Source organism: Conger conger, chromosome 15 (genome assembly GCF_963514075.1).
Source record: "Conger conger chromosome 15, fConCon1.1, whole genome shotgun sequence".
Classification (NCBI taxonomy): Eukaryota; Metazoa; Chordata; class Actinopteri; order Anguilliformes; family Congridae; genus Conger; species Conger conger.
In genome coordinates, this window is record NC_083774.1 from 8,850,482 (window position 1) to 8,867,379 (window position 16,898).

General features: G+C 44.8%; 1 protein-coding gene across 1 annotated transcript; it reads left to right on the forward strand.

The window, feature by feature from the left end:
• The first annotated feature begins 10,934 nt into the window (after positions 1-10,934).
• LOC133112108 (carbohydrate sulfotransferase 8-like) lies at positions 10,935-11,933 on the forward strand. Its single transcript, XM_061222806.1, has one exon. It carries the CDS (start codon positions 10,935-10,937, stop codon positions 11,931-11,933), a length of 999 nt encoding a protein of 332 aa, XP_061078790.1.
• The last annotated feature ends 4,965 nt before the right edge of the window (positions 11,934-16,898 follow it).

A 16,898-nucleotide genomic window follows, 5' to 3' on the forward strand; every position in this document is an offset into this window, starting at 1 on the left:
AATTAACAACTTTGCAGCCGAAGTCAGAATATTAAATGTGAATTCCTGGAGGCCTCTGTGGTTCTTTGTGGTCCTGCCTGTGCTACTCACTTGTTAATTAGCCCAATTCTCAATTCGTCATTTTGTGATCGGATTATTCACATTGACACGTAAACTTTTGAGAGACTGGTAATGCAAAGAGGTACTGTAGTTCCGGTCCATTTGATTACTTCTCATAGAGTTGAGTTTTTAAATGAATTCAAGACTTGGACGGGACAGCCCCCAATGATACATCTTGTAAAAGATAGTTTGTTTTTGTGCTTGAGAGAGAAATGTTAGTTAGGCCAGAGAGACTGCCTGCCAGAATATGAGATTGGAGTTCTAATTTTTAATCAGCGAATCCATATTTCCCTCGCATACGGTCCCAGATGTTTAGGAAGGACTGTGAAGACGTAGCCCCATCCATCTCCTGAGAGTTTAGACAGATAACACCTGTCAGTTCAGGATCCCCGCTCTTATGATGGAGCTCAGAAATACTCACCTGACATACAGCAGGTTGCATCCAGACCACTTCAGTTATAGCCAGTGGATGAAGGGACAGCCTTCTATTAATATTCTAATCTTTATACCCCCGACCCAGACATGTTGCGCAGTATTATTTCAGAAATACAGTGAAGCATGTCATTTATTCATTACCTGTGAAGCCCTGCTGTATATCAGCACAAGTGAGAAGGTGCAGAGGCGGCCGGCCTAATAAGGCATTAAGTGGTTTCCATTAATATCTCCTTCCTGTCGCTGGGAGAGAGCCACACACCCACGTGCCTATCTTCAGCTGGTCACCTTCCGCGGGACCAGTAATCGCCTTCCCCGCTCTTATCAGGACCAGCTTGCTGCAGAGCCTTTGTCAATCACCCCACCGCCGGCACCTCTGCCCGTGATCTGACCTGCGGCTGAGTCGCTGTTAACTTTGGGGAGTGGCACGTGGGCAGACATGTCCCCGCAGACAGATAAAGAAGAGATTAATGGCACAGTCGACACGACATGACATTTCCCCGCGAACAGCCCCAGAACCTCGTCCGACACGTCTGCGCGGGGAAGAGAGGCACTACGGAGTAATAGCCCCTTCTTTTCACACAGGCGTGCCTGCGGGGTCCGGCTTTTCTGCCAGTGTTTAAAAAAAAAAAAAACTTCTCTCAGTGTCGTTCCAAATCTCACATCGCCAGTTGTTGCTCGTGACGACGCAAACTTTCGACGTATTCATACATTATTAATTGGGCGCGTGTGGAAGAACGAGGCAGCGTCCATGATGCACATCACGGCCCCTTTTCTCTCAGACACGTACAAAAGCGCTGTCGGGACTCCACCGCCATCTCTCAGAGAAGAGAGGAGGCAATTCTCCTGAGGGACATCCCGTGCATAACTACAGCTGGCTATCTGACAGGCGCTCATATCTCCCACCCCGTCCCTGTATCGCGTGGGCCTGCAAGCTCCATTTCACTGCAAAAACAGCCATCAGCAAAGGCAGTTTTTACGCAGTATTGGGCCCGTCAGTTCCAAAAAAAAAAAAAAAAAGAGAGATTCATTCTATTACCTCCCCGAGCCTTGAAATAGACTTAGGCGGGGGGAGAATAGATATGACAATAAACACAGAGCACACTGAATTAAAGCCACAATAGCGCAGTCAACAGCTCAAGGGTGGTCCTGTGAAAGATGGCCACTCGTACACTACCTGGCAGCAGTAAATAATGGCAAATCAATTGCTCGCACACACATTCGTTCTGCATAGCTGGGATACAAGAACATAACCCTGCCATTAAACATTCCTTTGCGCAAATTATTACCCACTATAAAAAAAAAAGAACACTTTTTTGTTTTGATGGCACTGTTTATTGACCGCACAGCTACTCTAATTACACTTGTCAGCCGGACATTCAGAGCGTTTCCCCGCTCAGAAGGCCCCCCCCCCCCCCCTCGACTGTGGGAGGGCGTGGCGTACGCTGTCACTCACGCGAAACCCCTCCATCCCCTTCAGCTCGGCCGTAATTACTCCTCATTTGACGATTCGACAGAGTCCGCTCCGAATCCCCCCCCACACGGCAGCCCTCTGCACGCGGCGCTGACGTTCCCCCGCTACGCCTTTGTCTTTCAGGCCGCTCATCACCGATGGCAGCCTAATCCAATTCCCCGGAGGGATTTGCCACAGCTATTATTACGGATCCATTTCGGCGCATAACGCGGTTTTTCCGAAAGCTTTTAGAAATGCCCTTATTCTTTTGAGCTGCCGACCGCACAAATACCGCCGAGCACATGCGTGTACACGCCATGCCGCTAGCTCGGGCGGCAATGGAGCAGGTAAGAGAGGAAACGCGTGTTAAAGAGGATTATGTGGGAAACCGGGCTGAATCTCAGAGCTGAGAATGCAAGCATAGAGGAGACGGCAGAGCATAACTTCGAAATCGAAGGGCCTTTTTTACCTGCAGTTTGTGTCTCATTCAATTCCGCTCGTTGGGGGGCGAAAAACGAAAACAGAGCTTTCAAAGAGCTGCAATACAAATCAAACAAAATGAGTCAGGATGGTCAAACATAATTTCCTGCGTGTGGTGCAGCACTCACCTGCTGAAAGCACAGAAGTAAGAGCAGAGGAGACTGCGTATGATCTTTCACCAAGCATTACCTGCAGCATGCTATCAATTACACTACCACACATTGACATCTTCCGTTGTCTGGTAGTGTAATTGATAGCATGTCTAAGGCGTTGGCTAAGGGTACAAGAACTCAGTTGCCGTTGTAGGGCAGTTGCAATTATATGACATTAAAGCAATAAAGCTGGACTGCAGTCTGCGGATTGCATTAGGGAAATTGCTTCAAGGGCAATTGTATTTTTCCAGGTATGAAATTTAAAGAGATAAATTGAATAAACAGTGCTACTGAAAGATACACCATACTGAAGTTCATCTCTCCCAATTTTGTATATAGATTTTGTACAAAAATGTTTCATTAAAAAACTTAAATGCGCCAATTTCTCTGAGAGAAAAAAAAAAAAATCATTTAAATTAACTAATTTAAGAGTATGGATTTAATACTAACGTATTCATATTCTGCTCATTAGAAATGACTGTAGTGCACCAGAAGTATTTTGCATCTTATGGATGTAATAGGTGTCATTTCATTGTCAGTTTAGCATGGATGATTCCAGCTAGTCTTAGCATGCTTTGCCTGCACTAACCAAAATGCATCTAACAATCCAGTCCTTACATGCTTTTCTCATTCATTGTATTTACTGTGCAGTAGAGTGCGTTTGGACCGTCTATTTTATAAAACATAATTCATCCCTGAGCAGGAACCATGACACTTGCAGTGGCCAGCAGATTTATATTTCACCAAATCACACAGATCATACAGTCTCTCGCAGCTCATCCCTTCTACGCCTTAGATACCGCTTGATTTTGACAAAAGGCCAGATGTTTTATTTGTTTCATTAACCTTCCTCCTCCATAAACAAGCTTTCTTTGAAAGCTGTAATGTGCTTTCCCTAAGAGTGATCTTTCGCTAAGAGTGATCTTTCCCTAAGAGTGATCTTTCGCTAAGAGTGATCTTTCTGCGTCAGCAGCAGATACAGTTTGTGTATGTGTATGTATGTCCACACCGATCCCTGTCAAATTATCAACCGCACGGGCGACATGAGCCGTCCCCACCCCACGCTGACAGTCAGGAAGGGGGGGGGGGGCGTTCTATAAACGAGAGGAAGCAAAAGAACAACTCTCAATCCAAAATTAAACACAACTGAGCCATACGGAATGACAAGTGATGAGAAACAGACATTGTGGCTGAGAGGGGGCAGACATGACGCAGATGAGCGGAGTAGCGTGTGGGATTTAAGGGTCATTACATTGTAAACATATTTTGTCGCATTGCTCCTTTTTTTTTTATGATAGATAGATAGATAAATAAATAAATAAACTAACGCGGGGAAAGGAAACGACTGGAATTTGCATCCGGAGATGACAGCTGGTCCCGGGGGACGGAGCGACGGGCCCTACCTGAGGCACGCGGGAGCTCTCAGACGCAGGCGGCACAGAGCGGCACGCACACACCGCCCTCATTAGCACACGCAGCCCTGGAGGAGCTGTGTAAATGTTGTTCTGCTCTGATGAGCCACTTGTCCCAGCAGTGGCAGGTTTGGGAGGGGGGGGTGGGGGGGGGGATGGGAGGACTGTCTGCGGGTGAGGTGGGTGATGTTCTACCCGCAGTGGCTGGAGAAGGACGCACCGTCTAGGCGCACGGTGTCCAGTATGGCCGACGCAGGAGACCGGGAGACTGGCAGGAGGTGGGGGGTGTTTGTTTTCTGGGTCTGCCAGCGGGGAGAGAGAGTTGTGTGAGTACTCCGCTCCACAGGCAGCTCTCCTCCTGTAAATAACCGGGCCCGCTCCAAAGACTCACATCACATTCGCCTCGCACTAAATTCATCAACGCATCTTCCAAGGTTTTGGCAAGTAATCAATGTGAATGATGCCCCTGGGTAGGTCACTCAGTCCGAGCACAATGCAACCTCGCGCTCCTCCTCCCCTGCGCGGTCTGCGACTCAGACCTCCCTTTTAATCCCCTCCACCTCGCCGAGTCCTTGAGAGGTGATCCGGGGGGCTCGCCGGGAGGCGGCCATTTTGCGGACAGCTGCGAGTGCGCGGCACCTGGCACGGAGCGGAGCGCGATCGCGACGCTTCTCAGATCTGGGGTCAGGCTCTCTCTTGTTTTTCATGGGTATCCAGGCAGCAGATGGCACGGCGAACAGGCTCAGTGTTCGGATTGGCAGAGTGCGCGCTGTGGATTTCGCCCGCGTTGCGCGCGGCAGGTATTCGGTTAAGCGTCGGGCAGATGTTTCACTGTTTTCACTCCATTCCCCAAACGGTGCTCAGACTGCAGTGTACCGTGTGCTGATGAAGGTACTTACCAAGCACATAGTTACAATGAGAAAGGGTTAGGCCCCAGCAGAGCCAATCCCAAACCTCGCAGCAAGCTAAGGAGGGCACCGGTGGCAAATTTACCTAAATCACAGTCCGCATACAAATCTAGTGCAGTGAGGATTCTGTCTAAATATGGGACACAAGATTTTTAGCAATGTGTGCCTTTATTTTAATGTCCAAAGTTCTGCTGTGACAGCAGTGGGTATCTGACAAAGGTGCAAGCTCCCAGTTGGAGTGTTCCTCTCCTTCTGGTCCATCCACCAATCAGGGAAGGCAGCCAACCCCTACTTTTCCCCCTGCAGATCTGTGGCCTAATATGGCTCCACTGTGTCAGGCTGTATACTGACCACACTAATACCCAAAGCCTGGGCCACACTTATAAACGATGGAGCAAATCCCTGAGAATCCCAGAGAATTCGTACGACAGGTCAGAAACAGTCCTGCATCTCAATGAGACCAATTACAGCGTACTGTACCTGCCGGTGCCGGGATAATTCACTTAAAAGCGTGCGTGGCGTCTGACAGGTACATTTGTTTACAGATGCCTGATTTCAGAAGCTGCCATGTCTCCTTCTTTGGCATTTCATCACGCCCTCTCCCGCTCCCATCCTTCCCCCTGTCAGCATGCCGTTTCCATGGCAATCTGTTTAAAGAAACAGTCAAGAATCTTCTTCTTTTTTTGGGGGTGGGGGGGTTTGTTTTGTTTTGCCGTTTGACCTCATAGCCTGTTGGAAAAAATGATACGCTCCGCATTTCCATCTGAGATATTTATTTTAAGTTTTTATTTATTAATTTAGTTAAAAATCAGTGACAAATCAATGTTATTGTTCAGCTTCAGGAGTCAAGCCGAACACACCTTGTTTTTTATTCACTGTCTTCTCCAGAGACAAGCGAGATATCGTTTGACAGGTTCAAAAGGAGTCAGCTTTGTTCTTCCCACTGCTTTTTTCATTCTGGGTGCAGATGCACAGGGATATAAAAGTACCAAACAAGCGCAGGTACTGTACTTCCCACAGAAACATCTACAAAAACAACCCTCAATGATGAATATAATGTATAGTATAATGAATCCGTTCAAGTGTAATGTACTGTAAGGCAATGTTATTTCAGTGGTAATCGTCAAAATCTGACATCTGTCTAGACTTCCACGTTAACTTTTAATTATGCTGTGCTGTGAAATTAATGAAATGCATTGAGCTTCTTAGGTTCTTAATGTGCCTAGTCCAATGTGAGATATTAAACTGAGGTCAACAATCATATGCAGGAAAATTTGTTCAGTATATGTGTCACTAATATGATTTCTTATTAATGCAGAACCTTTTTTTATATTCTGATATACATAAGGATTATTCAGCCTACGGGAGATATACTGTAATACGGAGAGGGACATTTTAGACTTAATTTTGCATTTCCTTACAAGAATCCAGCCCTCTTTATAAAGCTATTAGCTAATATTACCAGGGACTGGATGTAATATTGTGTTTAATGCATTTCTCTGTGATGTGAACACATTCAACCAGGTCCCACCACAGACACTAAAGTCAATGCAGTCTCGTCTCCCATCTCATTAACCAGCAGTGAAGGAAATTTCATTAGGAGACTCCATTTTGTTCCCTTTTCCATCTGATGCATCAACAAGAGACAGATTAAAATGTTGTACCTCTGCTCTCAGGTGTTTTTCATTTTCTGTGGCAGATAAAGTGCCAGACTGAATCTGCACAAGTTTTGTCTGGGTTGGGGTGGGGAGGGGCGGGGGGACGGACCGGCGGTAATGCACAGATCTTGGGGGAAATGGTCTGAAAACAGCTCAGGTCTCAGGTCCGTCAGGTAAGTGACTAACGAAGGGAATAAGTGCCTTGGAGCTGCCGGTGGAGGGGGCAAACCTAAGAAGCGTGCCATCATTATCCCATGCTTTTCTCCAGTGCTCTCTGGGTACGAATTACCGTTTAACAAAAGCCCTCCCAGAACACAAAGGCCTGATCCGTCCTTTTAACGAGCTCATTACTCGCTGTTATTTGGTTCTGCATGGCTCTTTGCAATGTGTGTGTGTGTGTGACGGGAGGGAGGGGGCGCATTTTGATGTGCTGTCTGCTGGAAAGCTGCACTAGGTGTTACAACATTTTGACAAGATTTTAATGGGCACAGGAATGATACCGGTCTGTGTCCTTAGACTGACTTGCACGTCAACACCACTGCTCTCTACTGAAAATTCACATGTGCCTCATAAGACATCGAAAAGTCGAGGGCTGGAAATAGAACATCTGAAATGCAGTGGAAAAACACCAAAAGACCCGGCCTCGGATGACTTTAAAATGACATTTTCATCACTATGAAGATTAAAAGTGCAGTGCACAGATTTAGGGAAACAAGAGGTAGTTTTGTTTCGAGGCATTTTGGAGGAGAGGAGGGTTTTCGCCCATATCTATTGGTAAAAGCACTCCGGAACCAATGTTCTGATCAGAAATCCAATTTCGGACAGTTTCCCTTTCATTCTCTACAGGAGCTCAGTCAATAGAGTAAACACTTGTCAAGAGCTAGAAAATGAAACTAAATGGAAACAAATATTGACTTTATATATTCTGTATCAAATGTACAAATATTAAATAAAGAGTAAAACTCGGAAAAACAATATTTGTTGGGGGAAAAAAATGTAGAAAATGCCAAAACTCCAAATCCATTTCATATCAAGTCAGAACATACTGCCCGCTGGAAGCAACAGAAATATGGATTATCCGGAAACAGGGAAATGTGTAAGCCCACAGCTGAAGGGTATTTTGATTTGTCGGAAACCTAGCCGGGGTAGTTCCTTCCAAATGGCACATGAGGCCTTCCGTGAGCTATTCATTTTTTATGGCGAGACAGCCAGGGGGTCTCTCCAGGTTACTCACACAAGCAGGCGGAGAGAAGGTGCCATTAAAGGTGAAGGTGAGCCACCTCCCTTCATTGCCTTCATTAAGGGGGCATTAGCGCTGACGCAGGTTAAAGTGCTGAGGTGGAGGAAGACAGGCAGCTGCTCTGGCTCATCCTCTCAGCCCAGGGAGATTTAGTGCCCTGCCTCCCAAAAACAAGCCACTTAGGGCTCAACGCACAGGCCATAAAGAGGCTGAACACACAGGACCAGACAGAGGCCAGGCACAAATGGCGGTGATACAACAGAAGTTGGATGACAACCTCTGAAAAAAAACACAAAAAAAACACAAAAAAACAAAGAAGAGAGCAGGCAGAGAAGCAGAGAACCAGAGAAGCAGAGCAGGCAGAGGGGCAGAGAAGCAGAGCAGGCAGAGAAGCAGAGCAGGCAGAGAGGCAGAGAAGCAGAGAAGCAGAGCAGGCAGAGAAGCAGAGCAGGCAGAGAGGCAGAGAAGCGCTTTGCGCTGACCAGCGAACGTCAGGATGTGCCTCCTCCTGGAAGCAGCACTTAGCGAGAGGCAATTACTCTCTCTGATCTTTCAATAAATAGCTTTATGGGAGCGAGGATCAATGCGCTACATGTAACTCGATGAGCGGGAATGAGCTAATGGCCACTGATCTGCACCGGCAGATTGCGTGCAGAAAATTCTGTGTCAATGGGTCAATTCATAATTTAGGTTTTTTTTGGTCTGTGATCTGCCGTCTCTTTTGGAAGGTCTGCTGATAATTCCACTTTAGTGCTTCCTTCTGTGAATAATCTCTGCACATTACTTTCAATATAACCGGAATGAATTCTGAGTTTGGAACTGACCCGGTTTGAATTTCAGGACCCAGAAATGGGTCTCCACGCACGCACACCTAAAACCGGTATCTGTGTCCAAATGTGTAACAAAGATATTCCGCCTTGTCTTCAGGCCACGCTGTCTGCTGCAGTAATTGAAGAAATAATGGCTCATGTTAAAGGAACCTGTACACTAACTAAACTACAGTACTTGCTGTGCCTCATAGCACTGCAGCTCACATGACAGGAAATGACATCACGTCTCTCGAGCTCTCTCCCAGCCGAAATGTGCCTTTCAGGTGGCAGCAGCGTCAGGGCTTAAATATGACAGGGCCTCGTGATTTCATCAGTTTGGGGTGAGAGCAGGGGCTCGGTGTCCAGCGCCCGGTATCCTCTCTGCGGGTTTTTAATCACTTCCCCGGTCCGATTGGAAGTGACAGGCCATTCGGGCCGAGGTGTCTCACAGTCCTCACCACCGCCGGGGGGGGCGTCCGGGGGCTGTCAGCCTGATTACACATTAGCAGCACTGGCCACCCGGGGGCAGGGGCTGTCCAGCACAGGACAACATAACACAGCAGGCTTAAAGGGATAAGCCAACTCTCCGGACCTGTCTGGAGCCCCGGTCCCCCGCATAAAGACATCCCGCACTGCCCTCCGCGCCGCCCTCTCGATTACATTACTCGTCTGATTAATCAAATTACTGACATTACATGAAAAATTGATTTTGGCTCAAAAGGGAGTATAGGTATATTATCAAATCTGGCTCCCCCCTGACACTGCGGATTACACAGTCAGCAGTGCGTCGGGCCGTGCCTAATTAGAAAGTCACTTTCTCAAATGAAGTAAACGGCGAGTTTCCGCTCCGCGGGCGCGAGAGACTCAATCACGTAAACACGTTTATAGATCACTCTCATCTGTCACAAGGGCACTGATTCACCCTTTATTTCCCCAGGTATGAAGTTCAGAGGCACTCCCAGGCAGACAATGATGAAGGTGGGTGCCAGTCCTGTCTATCACTCACAGAGCCTGCGTGAGGAGGGCGTTTCATCGCAGTCACCCTGGAAACAGTCACATCTCTGCCGGGTATAGGACCCTTAGAGGTTTAAAATGGGAGCGTGTTGCAGGAACTTTTTATATAACTCAACCAGTTTTCAGGTTCCTCTCTGCGCCGTGAACAGTGGTGCCATCTGGAATGATGGGAGAGTAACAGGAGTACCGAAATTGCTATGCCTGGCACACGCCTAGGGATTTTAATATGTGGTGTGCACATCTGCTGTGTTGGCCAAGCTGAACTCGCTTCCCATCAGGAATTGGCCAGAGAAAGTTCAAAGGGTGCCTCCTTCCCTCCAGGAAACAGGGGAGATCAAAAGGTTGCTGAAGAATACACCTGAAGTGACAACAAACATCATGTGAACAGTGCAGTAATGCACACTGGACTGGCAGCTATATCTGAACTCTTATTCAAAATCATTATTAGACCGTCGGAACCACATTTGCCTGGTAGCAATTTGGGCTCAATTTATTTCAATTCATCAATTCTCATTAAAATGAAGCCTCAGAGACTCCACTGAAAAAAACACATAACACAGATTTTACTTTCTTAATTATTATTTTGAGCTGACTAAAATTAAACATTTATGCTGATCTGTATGGTGTGAAGAAAACCTTTATTATATGTACTATTACCAAAGTTGAATGCATTACCCAACAACAACTCAACAGGAAGGGTTAGTGTTCTGTGAAAGTACTATGGCGCCATCTCCTGGTGTATACAGGTATCCCAACCAATGCCTACTGCCTATGTTTTATCAGCCATAGTTATTCTGAGCAGGGTGTTCTTAGTCTCTTGAAATATCAGATTGCAATATGAATATTGATGCCTCTGATCTTTGCCATTTCCACTGGTGTTCTTTTGACAAGAATATACAGTAAAATAAATATAAAATCCAAAGATGACTGACAGCTCTCCCGAAAAGGTAAAATGCAATTACTGAAAAATGGGTTAATAGGTAATTACAGTAAATCCCAGTTTATAATTAACTTGAATTTTTTGAAATATAAATGTAATAATGCAGTGGCATGAATCTTCCCTGATTTATTTTTTATATCTCAATGTCATTAACAGCCGAATGTCTGCCCAAAGTGAATACTAATTAAAGCGCTTTCCTTGAGGGTGCGTGCTTTATGCCTTACTGCCTGCCTGTGCTTTGCAGGACCAGTGCACTCACAGCGAAGGGGCCGTGAGGGATGACCCAGGCCTGGGTACGAGGAGGGGCGGGGAAGGGCTCTCCAGCCCCATTCCCCCCATGCAGTTCCCCTCTTTCGAGTGGCCGCAGCAGTCCGGCACCCCGGGGTCCCGGGAGCTGGACCTGGAGGCCCCGCGCGTCACCAAGAGGCACAGGAAGCTTCTGCTCAAGAACCCGCCCTCCGCCCAGGCCCTCGGCTCCCCCGCGGACCCGCCCAGGAGCTGGGAGCAGCTGTCTCTGATCCAGGAGGCCCGCAAACGGCTGGTCCGGGACGTGTGCGCCAAGTACCGGAGCAGCAGCAAGCGCACGGTCACGCCCCACCACGTGTCGCGCATCTTCGTGGAGGACCGGCACAAGCTGCTGTACTGCGAGGTGCCCAAGGCCGGCTGCTCCAACTGGAAGAGGGTCCTGATGGTGCTGGGCGGGTCGGCGGCCTCCACCGGGGAGATCAAGCACGACGCCGTGCACTACGGCAACCACCTGAAGCGTCTGGACGGCTTCGACCAGCGCGGCATCGCCCAGCGCCTGCAGACCTACACCAAAGTGCTCTTCGTGCGCGAGCCCTTCCAGAGGCTGGTGTCCGCCTTCCGGGACAAGTTCGAGAACCCCAACACCTACTACCACCCGGTGTTCGGGAAGCCCATCATCTCCAAGTACCGCGCCAACGCCTCCCAGGCGGCCCTCAGGACCGGCGCGGGCGTGACCTTCAAGGAGTTCATGCAGTACCTGCTGGACGTGCACCGGCCCGTGGGCATGGACATCCACTGGGAGCACGTCAACCAGCTGTGCAGCCCCTGCCTGCTGGACTACCACTTCATCGGGAGGTTTGAGACCATAGAGGAGGAGGCCAACTTCCTCCTGCAAAGGACGGGCGCCCCCAGAAACCTCACCTTCCCCCGCTTCAAGGACCGGCACCCCCAGGCCGAACGCACCTCCGCCCACATCGCCCAGCGGTACTTTGCACAGCTCAACGCCTCCGAGAGGCAGCGGGCCTACGACTTCTACTACATGGACTACCTGATGTTCAACTACTCCAAGCCTTTTAAAGACCTGTACTGAGCACTGAGCACTGAGAGTCTAGCTCACACTGAGTGTTTAATATTAAGGTCAGCGGTGGAACGGAAATGCAGGAACAACCTCTGCGTTTCTCCGCGAGGAAAACATGCAAAATGTCCTTCTGTTGAATGAGCACCTGTGCACTGATTACAGATTCAAAAATATTTTTAAAGTAGAAGTGAAGTAGGGACAGAAATTGAAGCGACCCTTGTTTTAAAAACTTAAAAAATCTTTGTACAATACCCTGAAATTAATTACAAACCAAATATTCAAAAAACTTCTTAGTAGTCTAGCCCCTACAAAGTAATACATGCCATGACTCAATATAATTTGAAAAATCCAACATATATGGAATATATTTCAATGCATTTCATCAACTTTGCAATAAATCTTTCAATATATGCATATAATTACATACATAAAAGAATAAGATAAATATTTCTGACATAATTTCATGTACAACATATATTGACATGTCGAAATATATTCCTTAAATCCTGGAATTTGTGTCTTAAAATGACTCTCTTTGCAATAGATGCTGTCAAAAGCACTGTTGGCCAGGTTTGTTGGCTCGCAAGATACCATTTCCTAAATCACAACTTGGAACTGTTACTGATAGTGAACAGAGCATTTCCTAGCCTAGCACTACTGTACAAATGTGGGCTGGTCCCTGTGTACAAAAGCTGAACATGACCATTTGAAAACACACCCCATATTAAGTATTATAGAGACATTGATCCCAAATTAAACCAAATTAAAAATAAACCATGTTTAAAACAAATTGCTACATACAAAGGCATATATATATACAGTATATTTGACTTTTTATAAGTGCAGTGCTTGTATAATTGTATTCTGAAAAATCAAAGCTTTTGGCACTATTTTATTCCTGAAGTCATTGGGTGTTCTGTTGCCCACAGAACACCTCCACATGCCAGGCATTGTAAAACTCAATTTCACAGACCTGTTGGAGAATATTGAGTGAGGAGCTGAACAGCTTCCTATCAATAAACCACTGCAAGCTTCATAGCCAGGAAATGGAATGACTTATGAAGTGACATCTGGTCACCTGCTATGCTCACTGGCGATGAGGTTATGACGTCACAGTATAATGAAAAGAAAACACTGATGCGTACTGCTAACATCTTTAGCACACAACACCTCATGAGTCAACACTGCTAAACAGCACATATCGTATGGAAGAAGTATGCAGTATAATATAATGTCTAACGCAGCGTGTTCTGAAATGTACTGGGCTGACCAAAGCCAATGGTTCTACTTCTTCTGTGGTGTAGATGAGCAGTATCTGCTTAGCATGTAAATAATATATTTATTTTCTCTTTTTTGTGTGTCTGTGTGTGTGTGTGTGGGGGGGGGTTATGGGGGCTGGAAGTGTGGTGTTTATGGTTTGCAGGCAGAAGTCTCCAGGTTTTGAGACATTTGAGTTTTCTGCCATCGTACAATTGAGCAAGGTGCTTCAGTAAATATCCAGCTGCTTAAATGGGTAATTGAATATGTCAAATACGAGCTATGCTTATTGCCCAGCATTCAGGCATCTGTCGAGTCGATAAACACCATGGAATGAAATCATAACCTCATCCAACTCAAAGTCATAAGTCTTGAGTGAGAGGGATCTACCACTAAGGGAACCTACAGTATATCAACGGTAGCCTCTTCCAAAACAGGACAAAGGACAACAGAAACCAAAACAATGAAAGAGGTGGCAGGTGTCTCTTGTCACTGTGTGGCAGACAGACCCAAAGAGTCAGTCAATGGTAAAAGAAAAGTAATACAAATAATGCAGATAATAGTTATGATATAATTTAAATGTTGATATATTTTTTGACAAAAACAGTATGTCAAACACAAGTTATGAATAAGGGGGGAAAAGTTTAATAGTTTAATACTATTAAAGTATGTCTATGTGGTGCATTGACTTTGCAGTACACAGATCATCTGTTTGTGGTTCTGATGGTCTAAATGTTCTGACTGTGTTGGTCGTAGCTCTGGCTCAGTGGTATGGGGGATGGTGAGTGACTCTCAAACCTGACAGTATCCATGCAGGCACTGACCCTTGTGGGTACTGGATAATATGAGTCTATGCTACAATACAGATATATTACAATGTAAACTGTAACCAGTGAATGTATAACTGTTTTAATGTCAGTGCACAAGTGTACAATAACCTGATCTCAAACCTATTGCCTTATTTTACACTGCCAATTAGCAGGTATAATTAAATGCAAAAGCACTGGGACAGTTCTGTCAAATGGGTTGTTTCTCCTCTGTACTAATTAAATATGTATTTTCAAATCAAACAATGACTATGAGGCAAAATTCACAGCGTCGGCTTTTATTTAATATGTTCTTTTTTTGGGGACATTGAACTATATTTTAACAATGCCATGCAATGTGTCAAGTCTCCTCGATTCAACACAGCATAGGTACTGTGACAAAGTAAGTTTTGACGAATTAAATATTACTTGCAAGGTCGACATTTAATTGCGTCTGTGACTCATGGACATCAGCAGTCTCATGATGTGATCCTTTGTGATGCCCTGCCATAGCTTTACCGCTGCCTGTTTCAGTTACTGTGTGTTTGCTGTGTTTTTGGACTTCAGTTTCCCTTTGACCCGGTGAAAAGCATGTTCGCTGCTGTTTAAATCTGGTGACAGACTGGGATCTGTCAAACACTTACATTACATTACATTACATGTCATTTGGCTGACGCTTTTATCCAAAGCGACTTCCACCTTTTCTTCCTGATAAGCTCGGTTAAGCTTGCTGAATGTTTCGTCTTTGGTCATCGGCCTTGCAGCACGATAATGCTGCAGTGAGTTTTTCTCTGAATACGGGTGGAAAATATGCTTCTGTAAACTTCAGCTTGCTGCCATCACTGGTTCCAGCATGTCTCTGCCCAGCCATTCAGGGCCAAACCCAGGCCCTGTGTCAAACTGCCTCCAACAAGCTGAAGAGATGAGGTATGCCAGGGGCCCATGCAGCAGCAGTCCCCCTGTTCCTCCGCACTTTCACCTGCCCCTCACGCTGGTGAACAGCAGATGTTTGTTTGTCCCAATACTTACGCTGCCTTGGAATAGGGGACTAGACACATTGGGTGACATTTCTGTAATACAGTTCAATGGCTGTTTATATGAAATAGATGCGGTCATTGTGAAATTTGCCTCGTGGCCATTATTTGAAATTAAAATGTGATTAATACAGAGGAAAAACAACAAATTCGACACAACTGTCCCAATACCTTTGCATCAGGAAGACATATATCAGGTGGTTGAATTATTCCGCTGATTGTCTATAAATAAATGTTTTCAATTGTCTTTAGTGTTTGCATTTTGTACTGTAAATATATATATATAGAATGGATCAGAGTAGTCTCATTACAGCATCTTCTTCCATATCTAAAATGTATCAATGTGTTAATACACATATCAAGTACAGGGACTTCTCAAGGAACAGTACTGAAGAAAATGATCCCTCAATGCTAAATACCAGGACATGTTTATATGTAAAAAAAAAAAAAGAATTATATATATATATATATATATATATATATATATATATATATATATATATATACATACATACACACACACACACACACACACGTAAAACAAGCAACACTGGATTGGTGATAAGTTTATGATAAGGATTATAATGAGTCTACTTGAAAATCTCTCTGTATGTGCAGTGACATTTACATTTTTACATTTTATTCATTTGGCAGACGCTTTTAATCCAAAGCGACTTACAAGTGCATAGGTTCTACCATAAGTCAGAGCATCACATCCAGAAACTAGCAAAATACACAGGAAAGGCTGTTCTAAACATAGTTGTCATCAGAAGTGCATTTTTTTTTAGGGGGTTAGACAAGGATAGGGATATCAGAAAGGAGGGGCAGGGGAAATCAGGAGGGAGGACTAAGGTAGAGTTTGAAAAGGTATCCAAAGTGACCAAATAATGAGGTAAGTGTTTATCCTACAAGTGTGGTTCATTGTAAAATATCCTACCTGCAAAAGGTATTTGATTTCAATTTAAAATGTGTAATACAAGACAAAGGCAAAACATTATTTAACATTGTTAAATCACATAGAAGTGCATTAAATTGCAATATTTGTCCAGTTTCATTTAAAAATAAAAAAAAGATTTGTACATGGAAGATTTTGACAATAAAATTGGAATTTGGGAATAGGTCATTATAAAATATTGCATTATAAACCATGTTGCAGTTCGGGTATGAGCAAGCATGTATTTCAGGCAATAATATTTTGAAATATTTATCATAATATGTGATGGCACAGAATGAGGAGAGAGAGCATTTTTCTTCCAAAAAGTAGTTACACTGGACACCTAAACATGTTAGACATCATCAGCACCAGCAGGAAATGCACATTAGAAGAGTATTGATACAGGTAGGTCTGTTTACTCGAGTCAGGTTGATAAATGAAGTATGCTAAGTAGTATACAAATTTACATATTTTCATAGTGCCCCCCAAGGCACTCTATTCAATCTGCCCACAGTGTGCTTTGTCTTCTGTTTTGATTTATACCTCCAAGAAAATGTCGATTTTTTCAATATTTACATAACATAATTAACGGTTTGCCGAAAAACTTTACATTTGTCATTAAATCTTAAGGAAACAGCTCCTTTTGGTCAGATCAAACAGGCCTTGATGTGACAGTTATATATATAATATTTTCTTTAAATAGTAGGTTAAATGGTACATTGTGTGGTCATGATCTTATGTTATATGCATAAATTATCAATATCAATATCAATATACCTTCTTGGCATTGTTTGTTTTGATAAGATGACAATGTTGCTGGAACAAAAAAAAGAAACAAAAAAAGAATCACAGATTGAATTACCTTCTGGCATGTCTTTACAGGTTTGGCAGTCAATTACAGCTTTATTAATAACCTTTTAAAGCTGAAAAACAGCTACATCTGCTG